General features: G+C 40.1%; 1 protein-coding gene across 3 annotated transcripts in view; it reads right to left on the bottom strand.

Annotated features, from left to right (window-relative positions):
• Nucleotides 1-11,866, bottom strand: part of UNC13B (unc-13 homolog B) — a 240,119-nt gene extending 228,253 nt beyond the window's left edge. Inside the window, exon 1 of one of the 3 annotated variants that reach the window (XM_042965021.1) lies at nucleotides 11,257-11,866. In XM_042965021.1, coding sequence (XP_042820955.1) covers nucleotides 11,257-11,278 — 22 coding nt within the window. In that variant the 5' untranslated portion in view covers nucleotides 11,279-11,866. The remainder of the gene's footprint in view (nucleotides 1-11,256) is intronic. The other 2 variants (XM_042965020.1, XM_007076519.3) reach the window with 2 other exon arrangements.
• Nucleotides 11,867-20,539: the final 8,673 nt, after the last annotated feature.

The raw sequence follows: 20,539 nt of genomic DNA, 5'->3' as shown, positions 1-20,539 counted from the left end.
CTCTCTTTAGAAAAATGGTATTCTTTTTTAAAAGTATGTAATGCCGTTAAGTTCAGGGACCAAGCTATTATCTTTGATCAACATCAAAAACACTAATTCAGTATTTCTTTCAATAAAATCATGGCCACAAATTTTAGTCTTAAATGTGAGAAAGCATCTCAACATAATGGATTTCTTCACATCATTAAAAAAAATTATCGAGCCTGTAGGATTAACATGTAAAAGTTATGTATTAATGCCTGTGAAATGGTTTGATAACCTGGCCAAATGCTGAGAACTAAGGGCCATTCAATTCTCTTTTTTTTTTTAATATCAGAAAAAATTACTAGGAAAGTAAATTGGTAGATTTTGGAAAACTGTTTCATATTATCATACACATAACCATGACCCAGAAATTTTAATCCCAGATATATATACACCCCTCTGAAATACACACAAGGTAGGACCAAAAGATATAAATGTAAGATGAGAGGCACCTGGGTAGCTCAGTTGGTTAAGTGTCCGATTTCAGCTCAGGTCATGATCTCACAGTTCATGAGCTCAAGCCCCACATCTGTCTCCCTGTTGTCAGTACAGAGCCCACTTCAGATCCTGTTTCCTGCTCTCTCTGCCTTTCCTCCACTCATGTTCTCTCTCTCTTGCTCTAAAATAAACATTTAAAAAATAAATAAATGGTTAGATGAGGAAAAAATGTCCAAAGACAAATAAATTGTAGTATATTCATACAATGAGATACTACACAGCAATTAAAATTGAACTATCGGTATATGCATCAAGTAGAAACATCTGACAAGCATGTTAAGCCAACAAAACCAGTCCAAAAGAAATACTGTATAATTCCATTTATGAAAAGTTCAATGTCAATTACATCTTGGTTTTTTAAAAAGTTCAAAAACACAGGTACCTGGGTGGCTCAGTTGGTTAAGCGTCAGACTTCAGCTCAGGTCATGTTCTTGTGGTTTGTGAGTTCAAGCTCCAAATCAGGCACTGGGGCCCACGTTGGATCTTAAGTCTCCACCTCTCTCTCTGCCCCTCCCTGCTTGCAGGTACACGTGCTCGCTTGCGCGCGCGCTCTCTCTCTCTCTCTCTCAAAAATAAACATTTTTTTTTAAAAAGTTCAAAAACAAGCAAAATTCTATGCTCAATTTTCCAGTGAACCTAAACATGCTCTAAGAAAATGAAGTTTACTAAAACAACAACAACAACAACAAAAAAAAAAACAAAACAAAAAAATAAAAGAAAATGAAGTTTACTGGGGCACCTGGCTGGCTCAGTGACCACTGGTCTCAGTGATTAAGAGACCACACAACTCTTAATCTTGGAGTTGGGAGTTCATGCCCCACGTGGGGTGTAGAGATTAAAAATAAAATCTTTAAAAAATAATAAAATATGGGGCACCTGGGTGGCTCAGTTGGTTGGGCATCTAACTTCGACTCAGGTTATCATCTCATGGTTCAGGAGTTCAAGCCCCACATCAGGCTCTGTGCTGACAGCTCAGAGCAATGGAGCCTGCTTCAGACTCTTTGTCTCCCTCTCTCTCTGCCCCTCCCTTGCTCATGGTGTCCCTCTCTCTTTCTCTCTCAAAAATAAATTTAAAAAATAAAATGAAAATAGGGGTGCCTGGAGTGATTCGGTCAGTTGAGTGTCCTACTCTTGATTTCAGCTCAGGTCATGATCCCAAGGTTGTAGAATCGAGCCCTAAGTTAGGCTCTGTGCTACGCATGGAGCCTGCCTAAGATTCTCTCTCTCTCCCTCTGCCCCTCTCCTTAGTTCATGCTCTCTCAAAAATAAATTAAATATTTTTAAAAATGAAGTTTAGGGTGCCCTGGGTACCTCAGTCAGTTAAGCATCTGACTTTGGCTCAGGTCATGATCTCACTGTTGGTGAGCTCGTGCCCTGCTTTCTCTCTCTTTGCTCCTCATGGGATTCTCTCTCTGCCCCTCCCTCACTTGTGCCCTCTTTCTCTCAAACAAAATAAATTAAATGAAGTTTATTAAAAAAAAAAAAAAAATACCACCACGCCTAGGTGGCTCAGTCTGTTAAGCATCCAACTTTGGCTCAGGTTAATCTCATGGTTCCTAAGTTCACGCCAGGCATCAGGCTGTCTGCTGTCAGCACAGACCCCACTTCAGATCCTCAGATCCTCTACGCACCCCCGCCCGCCCACCATCTCTGCCCCTCTCTCTCAAAAATAAAATAAACATTTTAAAAAATAATAAAAATAGGAGCCCCTAGGTGGCTCAGTCGGTTGGGCATCCTACTTCAGCCCACAGCTCAGGTCATGATATCACAACTCGGGAGTTCAAGCTCCTAGTTGGGCTCTGTGCTGACAGGTCAGAGCCTGAAGCCTACTTCTGTCTTTCTCTCTCTCTCTCTGCCCCTCCCCCACTCACGCGCGCGAGCACACATTCTCTCTCTCATATAAATAAACATTAAAAAAAGTGTTTTAAATAAAATAAAAATTAAAAATACCAAGCTAAACTACTCTGCTGTTACAGTCAGATAATGTTAGCTTTGGGAAGTTGAGAGGAAGTAATGATTGACAGGAACACTAAGAAGGCCATCTGAGGTATTAGTGTTCTCTCTCTTGACCACAGTAATGGTCATGTGTATGTGTTCCCTTTGTGATAATTCAGTGAGCCATACACCTAAGATTTTTGTACTTTTCTGTACATATGCTACAAATCAAAAAAGTTTTAATATATAAAGAGCAAATCTTCCCTGACCTTTAATAATGACAGTCTACAGGACTATATAAAACATTCCCCAAACTTAAAGAATCTTACTTTAAAAGTTAGAGAAACTAGGGGCGCCTGGGCGGCTCAGTCAGTTGAGCGTCCAACTTCGGTGCAGGTCAAGATCTCACAGTTTGTGGGTTTGAGCCCTGCATCAGGCTCTGTGCTGACCGCTTGCTCAAAGCCTGGAGCCTGCTTCAGATTCTGTGTCTCCTTCTCTCTCTGCCCCTCCCCAGTTCACACTTTGTCTCACTCTGTTTCTCAGAAATAAATCACTGTAAAAAAAAAAAAAAAAGTTAGAAAAACTAGTGCAGTATCTCCCACTCCAGTAAGAACTTATTCTGCTTATCCTAAATCAGACCTAATAGTCCTAATAAATTCTGGGTTTACCTAAGAAAGGAGATCTTGGGTTTGGGGTTTTGTGTGTGTGTGTTTGTTTGTTTGTTTTTAACTTTTATTTGCATTTATTTTATGCTGATTTACTCCCACCCTAAGTTTTTGTTTCTTCAGGGATAGCTTTTTCTTCTGCGCAATCTCCTCTTCCGCTTTAGGAACAATCTACTCTTCTTAAGGATCATCTCAATGTGGCAGGGAGAGCTCATGTATGAGTTTAATCCAACCATGATCTCTATAAATTCTGCATCTCATCTTGAGGCTTTGTTCACTGGATGTGCTCAATGATCAGAGAATCTACACCTAATCCTTAAGTTCAGCATTACTCTCTGAATTTTTAAGCATATGCAATAAAAATTCACTACTTTTTTTGGGCCACCAACGCTGTGTCCAGCCCCACTGTTTGGCCTGGGCACACCTACCAATTCCACCATTGTAGCCATGGACCAGCACACGTTGCTTCAGTAAAGTTCCATCTTTCAGGTACTTGGTGGCTTTTCTGATATGCATACCCTTGATGGCCTGGGCAGTTTCATTTGCGTTCTTAAAGTGAACATGAAGATTTGAACCTCCTGATTTGCATGATTTTGTAGGGTTTTCTGGGTCAAGGGAACAGTGAACCATTTTCAGAGATCACCTCAGGCAGCTTACAGGAAGAGAGAAGAAAGGAGAGGTTTTAAAACCTATCTAGATTCTGGGGCTCCTGGGTGGCTCAGTTGGTTAAGCGTCCAACTTTGGCTCAGGGCATGATCTCGAGATTTGTTAAGTTTGAGCGCCACATCAGGCTCTGCACTGTCAGTGCTTAAAATTCTCTCCCTCTCTGCCCCTGTCCCACTCACACTCTCTCAATAACTTAAAAAACAAAAACAAAACAAAAAACCTATTTAGATTCCTAGGACTCTTATCTACTATATAGATATGCATCATAAACAGGCAGAGAGAAGGTAGTCAACAAATATTTACTAATGACAAATAGCCCAAACTTTAAACAAATTCACATAGCAAAGTCTAAAATACATAGCACAGGCAAAATCCAATTCACTGGCCCAAAGTACAACTTCCAGAAATCCCACTTTTAGAAACTAAGAAATTACAGAACATACTGCTTTTAAGGACAAGAACAATTTATGACAACAGCTATCCGTGGCAGAGGACATTGGTCCTTCGCCCTTTTACTGCTACCTGGTTCAAAATTTCTTAAATTCCAAACAAGGAGTTAGCTGAGGCAGATGACAATGTTAGGGGAAAAAATAAGGTGTAAAGAAAATACTTGACCAATCTGCTCTTATACCTAAAAATTCTAAAATCATTACTATTTCTACCTTCCACAGTGGCAGTAAACCAAAATATATCTAAGGTCCCCCACAGCCTAAAATTGACCTACAATCAATATGTGTCCTGAACGTCCATCAGAATTCACTAAGAGTTTCCCAGTATTATTCTTTCAGTCAACTAGGTAATCAGTGATGATAAATATAAGTTTTTTTTAATTTTTAAGGTTTATTCATTTTTTCAGAGACAGAGCGTGAGTTGGGGAGGGGCAGAGAGAGACGGAGACACAGAATCTGAAACAGGCTCCAGGTTCCGAGCTGTCAGCACAGAGCCAGATGCGGGGCCTGAACTCACAGATGGCAAGATCATGAACTGAGCTGAAGTCGGACGCTTAACCAACTGAGCCACCCAGGTGCCCCTAAATATAAGCTTTTCTAAGGGTGAGCCAATGTAACAGACTTGGTATACTTCTCATCACTAGTGGTATTATTTTGTTCTGACTGACTGATTTTATTATTTGAGAGAGAGCATGTGCAAGCAGGGGAGAGGGACATAGGGAGAGAGAGAAACTTAAGCAGGCTCCAAGCTCAACACAGAGCCTGACGCAGGGCTCGATCCCACAACCCTGGGATCATGCATGACCTGAGCCGAAATCAAGAGTAGGATGCTCAACAAACTGAGCCACCCAGGCTCCCCCTGTTCTGTTTTTAAAACACAAGTAATTCATGTTCAATATGCAAAACAAAATGTTTTTGCAAAAATACTTCTGGAAGTGTATTTTTTTTTTTATTTAAATTCTAGTTCATTTACAGTGTAATATTAGTTTCAGGTATACAATATAGTGATTCAACACTTCCATACCTCACCCGGTGCTCATCACGACAAGTGTATCCTAAATCCCCACCACCTATTTAACCCATCCCTCAACCCAATTCTCTGGTAACCATTAGTTTGTTCTCTATAGTTAAGAGTCTGTTTCTTGGGGTGCCTGCGTGGCTCAGTCGGTTGAGCGTCACACTTCGGCTCAGGTCATGACCTCGCAGTTTGTGAGTTCGAGCCCCGAGTCAGGCTCTGTGCTGACAGCTCGGAGCCTGGAGCCTGCTTCAGATTCTGTGTCTCCCTCTCTCTCTGACCCTCCCCCATTCATGCTCTGTCTCTCACATAAACAAACATTAAAAAAAAATTTTTTTTAAAGAGTCTATTTCTTGGTTTGCCTCTCTTTTCCCCCCCTTCGCTCATTTGTTTCTTAAATTCCACGAGTGAAATCATATGGTATTGGTCTTTCTAGGATTTTGCTTAGTATAATGCTCTCTAGCTTCATTCACATCATTTCAAATGGCAAGATTTCATTCTTTTTTTGTGGCCAATATTCCATATTATATATCTCCACATCTCTTTATCCATTCATTGATCAATGGACACTTGGGCTGTTTCCATAGTTTGGCTATTACAGATAGCACTGATATAAACATTGGGTGCATGTATCAATATGGAAGATAATTTTAAAATAGTACAAAGAAGGTCACCTGGGTGGCTCAGTCATTAAGCATCTGACTTTGGCTCAGATCATGATCTCACGGTTGACAAGCAAGAGAGCCCCACCTCAGGTAAAACACGGGAGGGATATTTTCATATTTTCTTTCCTTCCTTTCTTTCTTCACCTTCCTTCCTTCCTTTCTCTCTCTCTCTTTTCTCCCTCCCCTCGACCCCCCCTTGGATTCTCTCTCCCACTGCTCCTCACTCACTTGTACCTCTCTCAAAAAATAAATGGTACAAAAAAGATTAAAAAAAAAAAAAAAAGACAAGTACATGAAATCACAGGTCAAACTTAAAAGCTGAGGTCTTTGGTCTTACTGGTAGGCATAAAATATTACCTATTGGTAAAGACCTGCCTCTCATAGAAGATGCTGATCTGAGATGATGAGGCATATGATTTGCTAATGGGTCCGGCTGAGTGTCATTATACCAAGAAAACAGCAATGAGCAAATCACACACAAAGTCCAAGAGGAAAGCTGATAGGAGATCTCCAAATATAACAAAACCACATACAAGGATGTTCCTGGTAGCATTGTTATAGTAGCAAAATGAAAAAAAAAAATTACATCCATCAATATGAAATTGGTTGAATTATATATGCTTGTAAAATGGAATACTCAGGGTGTCTGGGTGACTCATTCAGTTAAGCGTCCAACTCTTGATTTTGGCTCAGGTCATGAGCACCCCTGCCATGTGCTCGCTCTCTTCTAAAATAAAATAAACTTTAAAAAAATGGAATACTCTGTAGCTATTAAAAAGAATGATTTAGGGGCGCCTGGGTGGCTCAGTTGGTTAAGCATCTGACAGGTCATGATCTCACGCCTTGTGGGTTTGAACCCCATGTCAGGCTCTGTGCTGACAGCTCGGAGCCTGGAGCATGCTTCGGATTCTGTCTCCTCTCTCTGCCCCTCCCCTGCTCATGCTCTGTCTCTCTCAAAAAGAAATAAACATTAAAAAAAATTTTAAAGAAGAATGATTTAGATTCATAGAAGGTGATAGGAAAATTAAGTTTTTTAAAGAGGGGAGTATCGTATAATTCAGTTGTAGATTGTATATATTCATATGTAATGAAAATTTCTAGGATATTCAAGAAACAGTAAAGAGTAGTTACCTATAAGAGAACAAGGACTAGCAGAGTGGAGAACTTTTTACTTTCACTTCACATCCTAAACTGTTTCAATTTATCATGCATATATACCACCATTACAATAAAAAAAAATGAAAGCAATGAAAAAAAAAGTTAATGGAATAATGGTAGTGGTAGGAATATGATGATTTTTGTTTTCCTTTTTATACTTTCTTGCATTTTCCCAATTTTCTTTTTTTTAACGTTTTATTGGGTTTTCTTTTAATGTTTATTTTTGAGAGAGAGCACAAGCAGGGAAGGTGGAGAAAGAGAGAGAATCCGAAGTAGCTTCCACACTGTCATGGCAAAGGTCAACACAGGGTTTGAACCCAGGAACTGTGAGATCTTGACCTGAACCAAACTCACTCAACTGACTGAGCCACCCACTCGACTTTCCCAATTTTCTATAATTAACAATGTATTGGGGCACCTGGCTGATTCAGCTGATTCAGTCAGAAGAGCATATGATTCCTGATCTCAGGGTACTGAGTTCAAGCCCCACACTGGGCATATAGATTACTTAAAAATAACTTAAAAAAAAAAAAAAAAAAAGCATTAGCACATATTGCTTTTTATATCCCCAAAACTATTTTTTTGTTTTTGATTTAACAAGTGTAACTTCTGGCTCAAATGAGGGAGGGGGATTCATAGCTCAATTATAAATACTGTGGCAATTACAAAGAAATATGGAAAGACTTCATTCTCAAAATGAGTATCATTTGTTTGGAAAACCTATCATGAACACCTAGATGCCAAAAGTTAAAGAAAATCCTTGATTTAGCTTACTGGAGTTGCTCATGTGGTACTAACCCCTAAGGAAGCAAAGAGATAGCAGTATTATGAGGAAGTTGTGCCAAATTTTTAAGGAAGAACTAAGTGAATTCTATGAAAGGATGTTTTCTTAAAATTTATCAAGTCCTGGGCCGCCTGGGTGGCTCAGTTGGTTAAGCGTCCGACTTCAGCTCAGGTCACGATCTCACAGTCTGTGAGTTCGAGCCCCGTGTCAGGCTCTGTGCTGACAGCTCAGAGCCTGGAGCCTGCTTTAGATTCTGTGTCTCCCTTTCCCCACTCATGCTCTGTCTCTCTGTCTCAAAAATAAATAAAAACATTAAAAAAATTTTAAAAAAAGTTATCAAGTCTAACCTCCCACCCAATGTCGACATCTCTTTTAGAACACCCTTACCACTCAATTTCTACTTAAAATATCCTAAGTCAAAAAAAAAAAAAAAAAATCCTAAGTAGTCCATTGCCTTCAAGAACAACTCTAATTGTTGGGGCACCTGGGTGGCTCAGTTGGTTGAGTGTTCGACTTCAGCTCAGGTCATGATCTCGCAGTCTGTGAGTTCGAGCCCCACGTCGGGCTCTGTGCTGACAGCTCAGAGCCCGGAGCCTGCTTCAGATTCTGTGTCTCCCTCTCTCCTTGCCCCTCCCCTGCTCATGCTCTGTCTCTCTCTGTCTCAAAAATAAATAAAAACATTAAAAAAAATTAAAAAAAAAAAAAAGAACAACTCTAATTGTTAACATTCTTCCTTACATTACACTAAAATCTAGCTTCTTATAATTTTCAATCACTGGCCCAGCTGTCCCAGTTCTGTTCTCTGGAATTAAGTTTTTTAAACAATTTTTATTATCTTCATCTCCCTCTTTAATTGTCTCAAAACTAAATCTCTCAATTCCTCAAATTGTTTCTACACCCTTCATCATTCTAATCACTTTCCTATAAAGAAATTCTAGTTTCTCAATGTGCCTCTTAGAATCAAATACTCTAAATGAACACAAAATTCCAGATCTGATCTGACCACTCTCATTACCTTCTTTGTCTGGGTCACCATAAACAGTATAAGACTAGTTGCCAGGCAGTATACAATTCATTGTCAAATTAGTGGTACTGTTCATACCACAAATGATTTATGTTTAAAGGAGTTCAGAGGTTAAAGAGTGTAAAGGAGAAAAAGACCACGGTGGACAGGAACTTAGGAAGTTTTCAACAACAACAAAAAGGTAGACTCTAAGTCGAGAAAGGAATAATACATTTTTGATAAGCAGAAAATTCAAAAAGAATATTTTTGGGGGTACAAATGCAGAACAGGAATGAGCAAAGTTAGTGCTAGAGCTAAGTATCTGCATAAGAATAAGCAAGAATACAGGGCCAAAAAGGAGAGCCCTTAACCTGTAGGCAATAAGGAATGATTAATGAGTTAGATCAAGAAACTGACTTCTTTAGATGTCTGGGGATAATTAAATACCAGTTTGCCAATTTCTACATCAGTTTTTACAACTGTTTGAACTTTGACTACAGGGAAAAAATCTCTAATTCAATTCTACTCCAAGATGAACTGAAATTGATTTATACAATATCATTACACAGGCTTATCTCATAATATGAACAACATTCCTATCTGCCAAAATATAATACAAGGAATATCATTTTAGAAAGATTTATTTTGATCCATTTCTGTAAGTTTCCCCAGAACGAATACTTTACCATTTAATATGAATACTTCTCTACAAGGTAGCTACTTGTTTCAGTAATTAATAATCTTCAAGATCTTCATTCAAAAAACAATGACCTGCTGGCCTCCAATCCCTCAGGTTCAAAAGAAGAGAGACTCCACTAATATAACATGAAAAAGGAAAGAAGAGGTTAGCTAAATAGCAGAATTTCTAGACAATGAAAGTTGACCCATATTAGAACAAATGAAAATAGCAGCAGCTCCTTCTCTGAAGTTATTTAAATTCAATTAAATAGGAATTTCTGGTTTAATAGTGTTCCTGCCTAACGTGTCTTTCATAAAGACTAGCATTGTAATAAGGTATGGCAGTAGGGATTTTAACTGTCCAAGGGACATTGCAAAACCCAACCTCTCCCAAATCCTGCTACTCAACAGCAGGGATCTAAAGGAATAAATAGATTCCCAGCTGCTGAGAGAAAACGTCTTACTAAAAGCAAAGCAAAATTCTCATTAATGAAAAATCAACCATGAAGAAAAAAAATTGTCTCGTAATCCCTGGAAATAGCCAAATCCATTTTGGGTTAATGCAGATTTAACAAAAACAGAGGAAGAGAACAGAGCAAAACAGTTCCCTTTGCCAGTAGCTGAGGGAAACACCTATCAAGGAAATCACAAATAACAATGCTTCTAATCCACTGAGCCAAAAGAAATATGAACTCTATCTAGTGAACAGTACCAGGAAAATGCCCTTGTAGATAAATTCTCCCTCTCACCATCAAGCTACCTTATCCTATCTTGTTCAACACCATTATGATAGGCCATAACTTGAATTTTCCAAGATCAAATTCAATGGGTAATCCAAACCCTGTTTTTTCTGATGAGATAATCTCTAAAATCACAGTCCTCACATGCATGTATTTATTCAAAGCCAGCGTTGAGCTTCTGTATCAGGCACCAGGAATACAAAAACCAGTAACAAACAGTCTCTACCCTCACGGAGCTTAATCCATGCACCTTGCCTCATCTTAAACCCCAAAGCTCTTGCCTTAAAATACCTTCTTAGAGGGGCCAACTGTTCTCAGTGAAAAAGCAATAAAGGCCCTTTAGTTACTGTAATAAAAGCTAATGAATATACACATAAATCATACGTCTTACGTTCGCTCCAAAAAGGAGAGAAGACAACACAACTTTCCAAGTCGAATATGAGAATAAACTTAGCCTATACAAAGAAGCCGGGAACGAGACAAGCAACAGAGGGGTGCAAGCGAAGAAATACACTAGAAGAAGGGATGTGACCGCTGTACCACATTGCGTTCAAACAACGATAAAAAGAACCTGCTACTAAGCCGCCTTTAGTTTCACGGTGCAGGGAAAAGGAAAAAAAGAATGGGAGACTGCCTACTCTTGAACCAACTATTCGCGGTCACCTAGCTAGTCCACTCTCACTAGACAAGAGCGCCAGTCACTGTTTAATAGGATCTGGGCCTGCCAGCCAACAACTCTGTCACATGGCCACTGGAATGGAGAGGTTAACAGTCCCTCACGTGAGAGTGAGGAAAAATAAGAAAGAGTGGAAAGAACTCTTTAAATGTTTATAAATGAGTTAACATAATCTACCCCCGAGGCACGGACGAGAAGTGAAGTTTGGAAAAGGTGGTACAGCAATGCCCACTGGAAGCTTGCGGGGACCCTTCGGCGGCCCGCGTCTTCCTCCCACCCTGCCACAGTCCACACACTCACCGCGCACACAGAGCAGCGACATGGCCGAGGCGCTGGCAAACCGCCGCCGCACCCGGCAGCTCCCTCTTTCCTCTCAGCAGGTGCCGCGGCTGTTCCCGTAATCGGCCCCACAGGTCTGACCTCTCCACATGGTCCCCGTGGCAGGCAGCGTCCCGCCGCTCCCTTGAACCCGCTTCAATTCTCAACGTCTGACCGGACTCCCGATAGCTGTGAATACGGGCAAGCAGGCAGGAGACTGGGCGCGGCACCGCGGCGCCATCGCTAGGAGGCAGGAGCTACCGGGACTCTCTCCCACCCCGCCTTCGCCCCACCAGGAATCCGGAGAGCTCCTAGAAGGAGCCAACCCGTGGCGCTCCGCCTCTCAGCCAATCAACTCACGCCTAGTCCGCCGACCCCTCCTCCCATAAGCCCATAAGAGGTGGGGTTTCCTTCCTCTTTCCCTACGTGCAAGAAGACAGCTCCTCCCTCTAATAAGGCTTGGAACTGAGAGGGCGGGGCTTCCCCACACCTGTGTCAGGAGATAACTGATGCCCTCTGCTCCTCCCACGTGGACAGAGCTCCCACCCAAGATTCTTTTGATTGAAGAATGTTCATCGGACTTCTTTAAAGAGTCTATCCATTGGAGCCCACCGAGCACCTACTTATGGTAATTTAACAAGATCGTATCACGGGCAAGTTTTAATTACCAACTACAGAAAAAAAAAAGGAAAATAACTGAGTGAGCATAAAGTAAAATGTTTGGAGACTTCAGTTCTGTTTGTTTTATTTATTTTTGAGGGGGGGGGGGGGACAGAGGAGCCAAAGCGGGCTCTGCACTGACAGCAGCAAGCCAGATTTGGGGCTCCAACTCACCAACCATGAGATCATGACCTGAGCCAAAACCAAGAATGGGAAGCTTAACCAAGCCACCCAGGCACCCCTTGGAGACTTCAGTTCTTATCTAGATCTTGTTTCCTTTTAAGTTTATTTATTTTGAGAGAGAATGCACAAGCAGGGCAGGGGCAGAGAGAGGAGAGAGAGAATCCCAAGCAGGCTCCTCACCATCAGCACAGAGCCCCACAAGGGACTGGAACTCACGAACTGTGAGATCATAGCCTGAGCCGAAATCAAGAGTTAGACGTTTAACCACCTGAGGCACCCAGGCCCCCCTAGACCTTTTTTTCCTGCATGCTATTGTATCTCCAATGTCTATAATAGTACTTGGGACGTAGAAATCAGTCCGTAATATTTACTGAATGAAGGATAGAGGGAAGATAGGCTTTTTAAGCTACGACTTCTGGTAAGATGACATATGCACATATGAGGAAGTGAAAAAGACCAGAGCAGAAAACATGAAGACCCGTAGTATAATGCACAGATCCAACACCCCCTCCATGCCACAGTTCTGATTCAATTGGTTTGGGCTAAGTCTCAAACTATTTTTAAAAGCTCCCCAGGTGGGGGCGCCTGGGTGGCTCAGTCAGTTGAGCGGCCGACTTCGGCTCAGGTCACGATCTCGCGGTCTGTGAGTTCGAGCCCCGCGTCGGGCTCTGTGCTGACAGCTCGGAGCCTGGAGCCTGTTTCTGATTCTGTGTCTCCCTCTCTCTGACCCTCCCCCGTTCATGCTCTGTCTGTCTCTCTCTGTCTCAAAAATAAATAAATGTTAAAAAAAATTTTTTTTTAAATAAATAAAATTTTTAAAAAAATCTCCCCAGGTGATTCTAATGTGATGCCAGGGCTGAGCACCATTAGAGGACATGCTTTCTAAGGTTTCAGTAGCCCAGCTTGGGTGTCAGCATTTGCAAGCTCTTGGTCCCATAGGATTCTGCCTGCTAGACCCAGGGAGTGTCCGTCAATCTAACATGGTCTTTGCCCTCCAAAAACAAACCTATCAGATGATTTTTCTCACTGGAAAAGTTGCTATGAGAAAGTGACCCTCCAAATGCTATGAAAAGTTGCTATGAGAAAGTGACCCTCCAAATGCTATAGCAAGAGCCTAAAAAAGACGACTTGATCTTCCTAGTGCTCACCCAAATTTGGAATAATAATCCTGAGGAAGATTTTGACCAGGACACTCAGCCAGCCCACTCAACACACATGCTGACCATAAAAATAATGGGCATTCTCTGGGCTGCTGGAGGTTGAACTACCTAGCTATTCAGCCCAGCTATTCTTTATAAAATTGTGAAGCGCATGAACTTTGAAGCCAGTCAGATCCACCTGGTGTATTATCTATTGTCATGTAATAAACTACTCCAAAATGTAATGGCTTAAACATTTATTATCTTATAGTTTCTGGGACAAGAATCTGAGTAGGGCTAGATTGGATCCTCTGGTTCAGGTTTTTTTACAGACTGCTATCAAAGCGCCAGCTTGATTGCAACAGGATCCACTATCAAGCTCATTCATGTGACTGTTAGCAGGACTCAATTTCTCTTCAGCTATTGAACTGAAAGCCTCAGTTCCTTATTGGCTATTGGCTTGTCTCAGTTCCTTGTCTGAGACAAGATGGCTGCTTCATCGAAGCATTCAAACTGAGAAAGCAATAGAGTCTGCTAGCAAGATGGAAGTTACAGTCTTTTTAACATAATCACAGAAGTGACTTCCCCTAGTTTTTGCTGTATTCTATTCATCAGAAGCAAGTCACATTTTAGGGAAGAAGATTACACAAGGAAATGAATATCACCAGGAGCTGCCTCATTGGGGCAGCCATCTTTGGGGAACCATCTCAGAAATCTGCATACCATACCTAGATTTGAGTCCTAGCTCTGATACTTGTGACCTTGGGCAAGCTACATGGCCTCAATTTCCCAAAGAATAATGATAGTAACTACTTTATAAGATAGTTTCGAGGCTTAAATGAGGAACTGCATTTAAATTACCTGATGCATGTCCAATACATGTTTGTTATTACTTAGGCTGTGGATACAAAGGGAGGAATGTGGCTGGGAGGTAAAGAGAAGGTAAGCAGAGCAAGGGTCACTGTCTAAAGGTTGTGATGAAAGCTCTGAGGCATCCCAGTTTCCCAGTTTAAAGTTCAGAGGAAAAAGGCAATGAGGTCTTCTTGCCCTCTAGACACTTGACCAGGACCATTTATACTCATCAGCAAGGTAAGTGTATCTTCAGAAGCAACTCAAACAGGGATAGAAAGCCAGTCCTCCATGCCTCAGTCTTCATTAGTGTTTCCAAGTACAGTACTTGAAAGTTCTCCAGCATTTGGAGTTTACATTTGTGTTTAGCTGGCAGGTAGCTGAGAGCTAAGACTCTAAAATTCAGTAAATGAGAGGGAAGGTGAGAGGGATCAAGGAAAGTAGGTAGTGAAGAGAACCTAAGAATCTCAAGAGGGTAAGACCAAAACACCCAGGTTTGGCATTGTTGCTGCCTCTTTGGGAGGCCTCAGGCAGGAGAGAAAAGGGGACTGGGTAAGAACCCTGATGCAGGGGTTCCCTCTACCAACTTTATGACTATCTTTAAGCTATTCAACAAGGTCATTAAAAGTTTACTCTTTCTACAAGTTCCTTATCCCTTGGGAAATGTCTCCCAATGCCTCCATAGAGAAATTTAATATAAATAACTAAATTAACAAATATTTATTAAGTGTTTCTTAGCTCAGTCTTAATGAAAGGAAAAAGTAAACAAAGCACTATCCTTTGTTTACTATTCCTAACAAAGTTACTATCCTTAAATAGTTTATAAGGTGATAGGAAAGGTCTGTGAAAGAATAAGGAACTAAACTAGGGCAGTAAATATGGAACTGAGGGGGAAGAAAAGGGACAATCCCTTTAACACTTCTCAGTGTTACGGAACTAATGTGATAGAATTTGGCACACAATGACTATGAATACAGTAAAGAATATCCTTTCTTTAGTAGCAAACCATTGGATGAGAAGGCAGGGGGAGAGAGGGAGAGAGTTTTAAAGTCAGGTTGACTGGAAGGATGATGCTACAGTTTTTACTGATAGATAGGAAATCAAGGATGCATAGGTTCTGGGGAAAGATGTTTCCTTTTGAACACATACATTAAGTTTGAGATTGTGTGGTATATTCTTGCAAATAAATGCATTAGATGATGTGGAACTGAACCCTAAGCAATTAGTCCAAGCTAGAGACAGAGATTTCAATCAATAAAAATGTAACTACTTTCATCTCCATTTTTTATAAAGAAAATGAAGCAAAACTGGAATGCAGCCTAGCTGCATCTTTCACCAGAGCTCAAGCCGTTAGCCATAATGCTATATTGCCCCTCAAATAGTAGAGGAATTCAGCAGAAGCTGTGGAAGGAATCAAGATAAGCTTCACAAGAGAAGTAGCATGTGGAGGAGATGGATCTCAAAGCATGGATAAACCTGAACATGCAAATGTGGAAGAAAGGGTATTTCATATACAGAGAGTAAGTTGCATGAAAAAATCAGGAAATGGACACATTGAATCTGTACTGGCATTTAGGAGTAAGCTGCAAAGAATCTGAGAGTTGGAGCCCTATGGTTGTCAGAAGACTATATAGAATGAGAAAGGAACAAAGGTCATTTATAGAGAACGCCTACTTTTAAGGAGTAGGAAAAAGAGACAGAAAAGGACTGGTCAGAGAGGGAAAACAGGAAAATAAACAAATCACCTGTATAGTGTTCCAGTATAGATCTTATCTCATTGAAGAGTAATTGCATACCTATCCTTTCTTTAGACACAGAGCTCCTCAACAGCAAAGGATGTATTTTCTGTGTCTTTATCCCTAACACATAACACATAGCACACCTGGTAAAGGTGTCCAAAAAAGATTTCTTGACTAATCGAATACATAAATGAATTCATGAATGAGAATGTTTTAAGGTTTGGTTGTTGTCAAAGATGAAAAAAAAAACCTGGACATTAGTCAAGTGATTAGGACAGATTCAATCAGTAATATACTATTGCAATAGGGAAAATAGTCTAACACAAACTGAACTCATCTTCAATTTGTATAGAGGTAACTGGACGTTTTAAAGGGAGAATGGAAAAATAAAATAAAATAAAGGCAGAATGGAGGGGCGCCTGGGTAGCTCAGTGGGTTGAGCATCCGACTTTGGCTCAGGTCATGATTTCACAGTTCATGACTTTGAGCACCACATCAGGCTTGCTGCTGTCAGCATGGAGCCTGCTTTGGATCCTCTGTCCCCTTCTCTCTCTTCTCCTCCCTTGCTTGTGTTCTCTCTCCCAAAAATAAATAAAATATTTTAAAAAATAAATAAAGGGAACATGAAAGAATAGGGTGAAAGTTCATGAGAGGGAGCTCAGAAGAGTCAGAGAAGTTATAAATTCCAAAGCAGCAAACCTAGAGTAGAAATGTTATTCCCATGCTTAAAATTCATGACTTAGCCTGGCATATTTGGGGGTGGGGGTTGTTTTTTAAAGATTTTATTTTTAAGTAATCTCTACACCCAACGTGGGGCTCAAACTCACAACACTGAGATCAAGAGTCACATGCTCTTCTGACTGAGTCAGCCAGGCGCCCCTAGCCTGGCATATTCATACTGTCAAATGAATAAAATTCCACTGTGGGACTATATTCCATGAAAATAATTCAAATGAATGGGAGATAATGTGTGCAAGGATTTGTACAGGATTATCTAAGTAGTGAAATCTGAAAATCAGAATGCCAAACAATTCAATGAACTCTAATAAATCAGTTTATTCATCACTATCAAGTAATTACTTAATATTTATGAATAGCACTGTAATCTTATACAAATGGATAAACATCAGGAGAGGAGGCCATACCAGAGATATAGGTGTTAATGCATTCAAGAAAAATTTATTGAGCATCCACCAAGTACTACACATAGTGCTACAGGTACAAAGAGGAACAAGACATTCCTTCAAAGAATGCAGTCTGGGGATAAACAGACTATGAATAGTACTATGATCATAGTTAAGAGGAAGAAGTGGGTTGTTTGCACATGTAACCTGGAGGTTTCAGAATTGTTTAAATGCTTAATAAGTTGGGGTGTGAGGAACTTAGCAAACATATAACCTTCATGAGGGAAAGGATGTGTGTTTCTCTCTATTAGAAAAAATTATCCAAGACTTGCAAACAAGGAAAAGAAATTACTGGGTGTACAGTTTTAGTACTTGCAATTTTAGTACTGGGCACTATCTAGAGCAGAGACCAGCAAACTTCATCTATAAAGGACCATACAGTAAATATTTAGAGTTCAGGCCAAAAAAAAAAAAAACAAAAAAAACAAAATTGAAGCTATTGTATAGGTACTTGTATAAGGAGAGAAAATAAACTTCTACAAGTTTTTCATTGGTAACATTCAAAATAAACCAACAATAATTGAACACAAGTTTTTGGTACTATAGGTCTACCAATGAGAACGATAAAATTATTTGGGGGAGTATATATTTTGTTTACTTGGGGTTCAAAGTATCAGAATCAATTGCAAATGTTCAACTATTAATGGTGATCTGTAATGAGATTTTATGTATCTTGTCTGTTTTTTCACACAGATAACTACTGTCAAATACTGATATCAGTCAATGAGCATGTGATTCAATTGAGCATATTCAGTGCCTGGAAAGCATTTTTAAATTCTATTAGATTCTCTTCTTGATAGTTGCTCAATTTTTTAATGAAATTTTTTAAAACTTTTTAAATTTTATTTATTTTGAGAGACAGAGAGATAGAGAGCACAAGGCAGAGAGAAGGAGAGACAGAATCCCAAGCAGGCTCCGTGCCATCAGTGCAGAGCCGATGTGGGGCTCAAAATCACAAACTGTGAGATCATGACCTGAGCAAGATCAAGAGTCAGACAGACACTTAACCAACTGTGCAACCCAGACACCCCAATGAAGGTTTTTTTGTTTTTTGTTTTTTGTTTTTTTTTAAGTAATCTCTATGCCCAGCTCAAACTCACAATCCCGAGATCAAGAGTCACATGTTCTACTGACTGAGCCAGCCCGGGCACCCCTGTTCCATTTTTGCCCAGAAAATCATAATAAAACTGCACCAATGCTAAGCCATCAAATACCTGTGTAGTGGGACAAATCAAGATATTCAGCTTCTATTTCTGACAAAACAAAAAAACAAAAAACCCTACAGAAATGATATGATTAATTTTATGAGAGCGAATGAAGTCAACTGTTAAACTACTAGTTTTATAACACATGATAAATTTACATATTTCCCACAAAGTACTTTCTGCAATGAATAACCATATACTTTAAACGCATTACATTTTCACAAACCTTGTAAATTTGTTGAACTAAGCCTTTTTTCTGCTCCACATATATTTTTGCCACTATCAGTCGTAACACAGTTTAGCAGATTCCCTTTCAGGTTGTGCTAAATTAGTGTTTTCTCAACTTCTTTGAAAACATTTCTACCTGTAATTGTTTCATGCAGACTATTCATAGAGGCTAATTCTTCAGTCACTTCAAATTCAGCATTGACTTGTCAAATAAACAACAACTGAATGGTATTGGTAACTGTGGACTCATCAAGAGCTAAGGAAAACTACTTGAAATCATTTGCTGTGGTTTTTTGTTTTGTTTTTTATTTTTTAAGTAATCTCTACACCCGAGGTGGAGCTGGAACCACAACTCCAAGACCAAGGGGCACCTACTGCACCAACTGAGCCAGCCAGGCACCCCTCATTTGCTTTGTTTTTAAATCGGCTATTATGTTGTTCTTGTCGGGGGAAATAAAACAAACCTGCTAGCAAAAAGCCCCCTCCTTGCCAATATAGAGGAGTAAAAGAACATACTTGATTACTGAATAAGAACTAACAGATTACATATATATAATGTAGCCTGAAAACAATTTCAAAGTTAGGACAAAATCTTACATAATGTATACAGCAAAACACTAGAAAGAACAAAGCACAAGAAAGCCCTAATGAGACAAAGGGCTGCACCTCTTAATAGTCTTCTGTACCTCTCCAAAGAAATCCTTGTTTGCAGAGGTCATTTGGTCCACAACCTTGGAGATGGCTCTACATTGTAAAAACTGGTGACTAGGCTTAATCCCTAGAGAGATTTATCTTTATACTAAAGTTGAGAATAATGATTCAGATTTACCACATCTCTAAGAAAACACTCCAACAGGAGAGAATAAATGATCTCTTTGCCCTTTATAAATAAAGAAAATCATTTTAATTTACCCTTAAACTTCCAGTGTCTTCAATTCAAGCAAGTGTTCTCACCAAAAGGCAAACAGTCCTATGCACATTTTTAAAATATTTATAAATTTATTATTTTTTTTTAAAAAGATTTTTAATGTTTATTTTTGAGAGAAAGAGACAGTGTGAGCGGGAGAGAGGCAGAGAGAGAGGGAGACACAGAATTGGAAGCAGGCTCCAGGCTCTGAGCTGTCAGCACAGAGCCCAATATGGGGCTTGAACTCACCATCAGTGAGGTTGTGACCTGAGCCTAAGTCAAAGCCTAACTGACTGAGCCACCCAGGCTCCCCTATTATTATTATTATTTTTAAAGAGACAGGACGCAAGTGGGGGAAAGGGCAGGAGGGAGAGAAAGAGAGAGATTGAGAGAGAGAATCTTAAGCAAGCTCCAACTCAGAGGTCCATTCCATGACCCTGGGGTTATGACCTGAGCTGAAATCAAGAGTCAGGAGCTCAAATGACTGAGCCACCCAAGTGTCCCAAATTTATTTTCTTTGGACATATTTCTTCAGCTGTTACAAAGATTTCTTTGCAGCTGGGAGTCCCAGGGAACACTAAGGGCATTCTTTAACTGCCTGATCCATTCAGTGTCCTAAATTGGTGTTGCCTGTGGTTTGGAGGCAAAAGACCTCTAAAAGAGTATGCTTGTAGCCTGGTCCTGCAGGCTCTAATTCCAAATCAGGGAAGAGGATAGCAAGGCAAATGTCAGGTATTCTCATACCTCTTATAATCTCTCCTGAGGCAAAATTGAGGTCTCTTTAATGACGTACACTTAGAATTCTCCCACTTCATTTGAGACACTATTATTTAACTGAAAGATACAAAGCAAATCAGCATTATCTCGAAACGCAGGACTTTTAACAATTAATTTGTAAATATTAAATGTTCTTTTCCATTATTGCAATATGCAACCTATCTTCTGGGAAATGAGGCATGCATATCTTAAAGTAACTTGTTTTGTTTTATTTTATTTTTTTAAAAATGGTTATTTATTTTTGAGAAAGAGAGAGACAGAGATAGAGCATGAGTGGGTGAGGGGCAGAGAGAGAGAGAGGGAGACACAGAATCAAAAGCAGGCTCCAGGCTCTGAACTGTCAGCACAGGGTCCAACGCGGGCTTGAACTCATGAACCATGAGATCCTGACCTG

Source organism: Panthera tigris, chromosome D4 (assembly GCF_018350195.1).
Source record: "Panthera tigris isolate Pti1 chromosome D4, P.tigris_Pti1_mat1.1, whole genome shotgun sequence".
NCBI lineage: Eukaryota > Metazoa > Chordata > Mammalia > Carnivora > Felidae > Panthera > Panthera tigris.
This window is presented reverse-complemented; position numbering and strand designations above follow the sequence as displayed.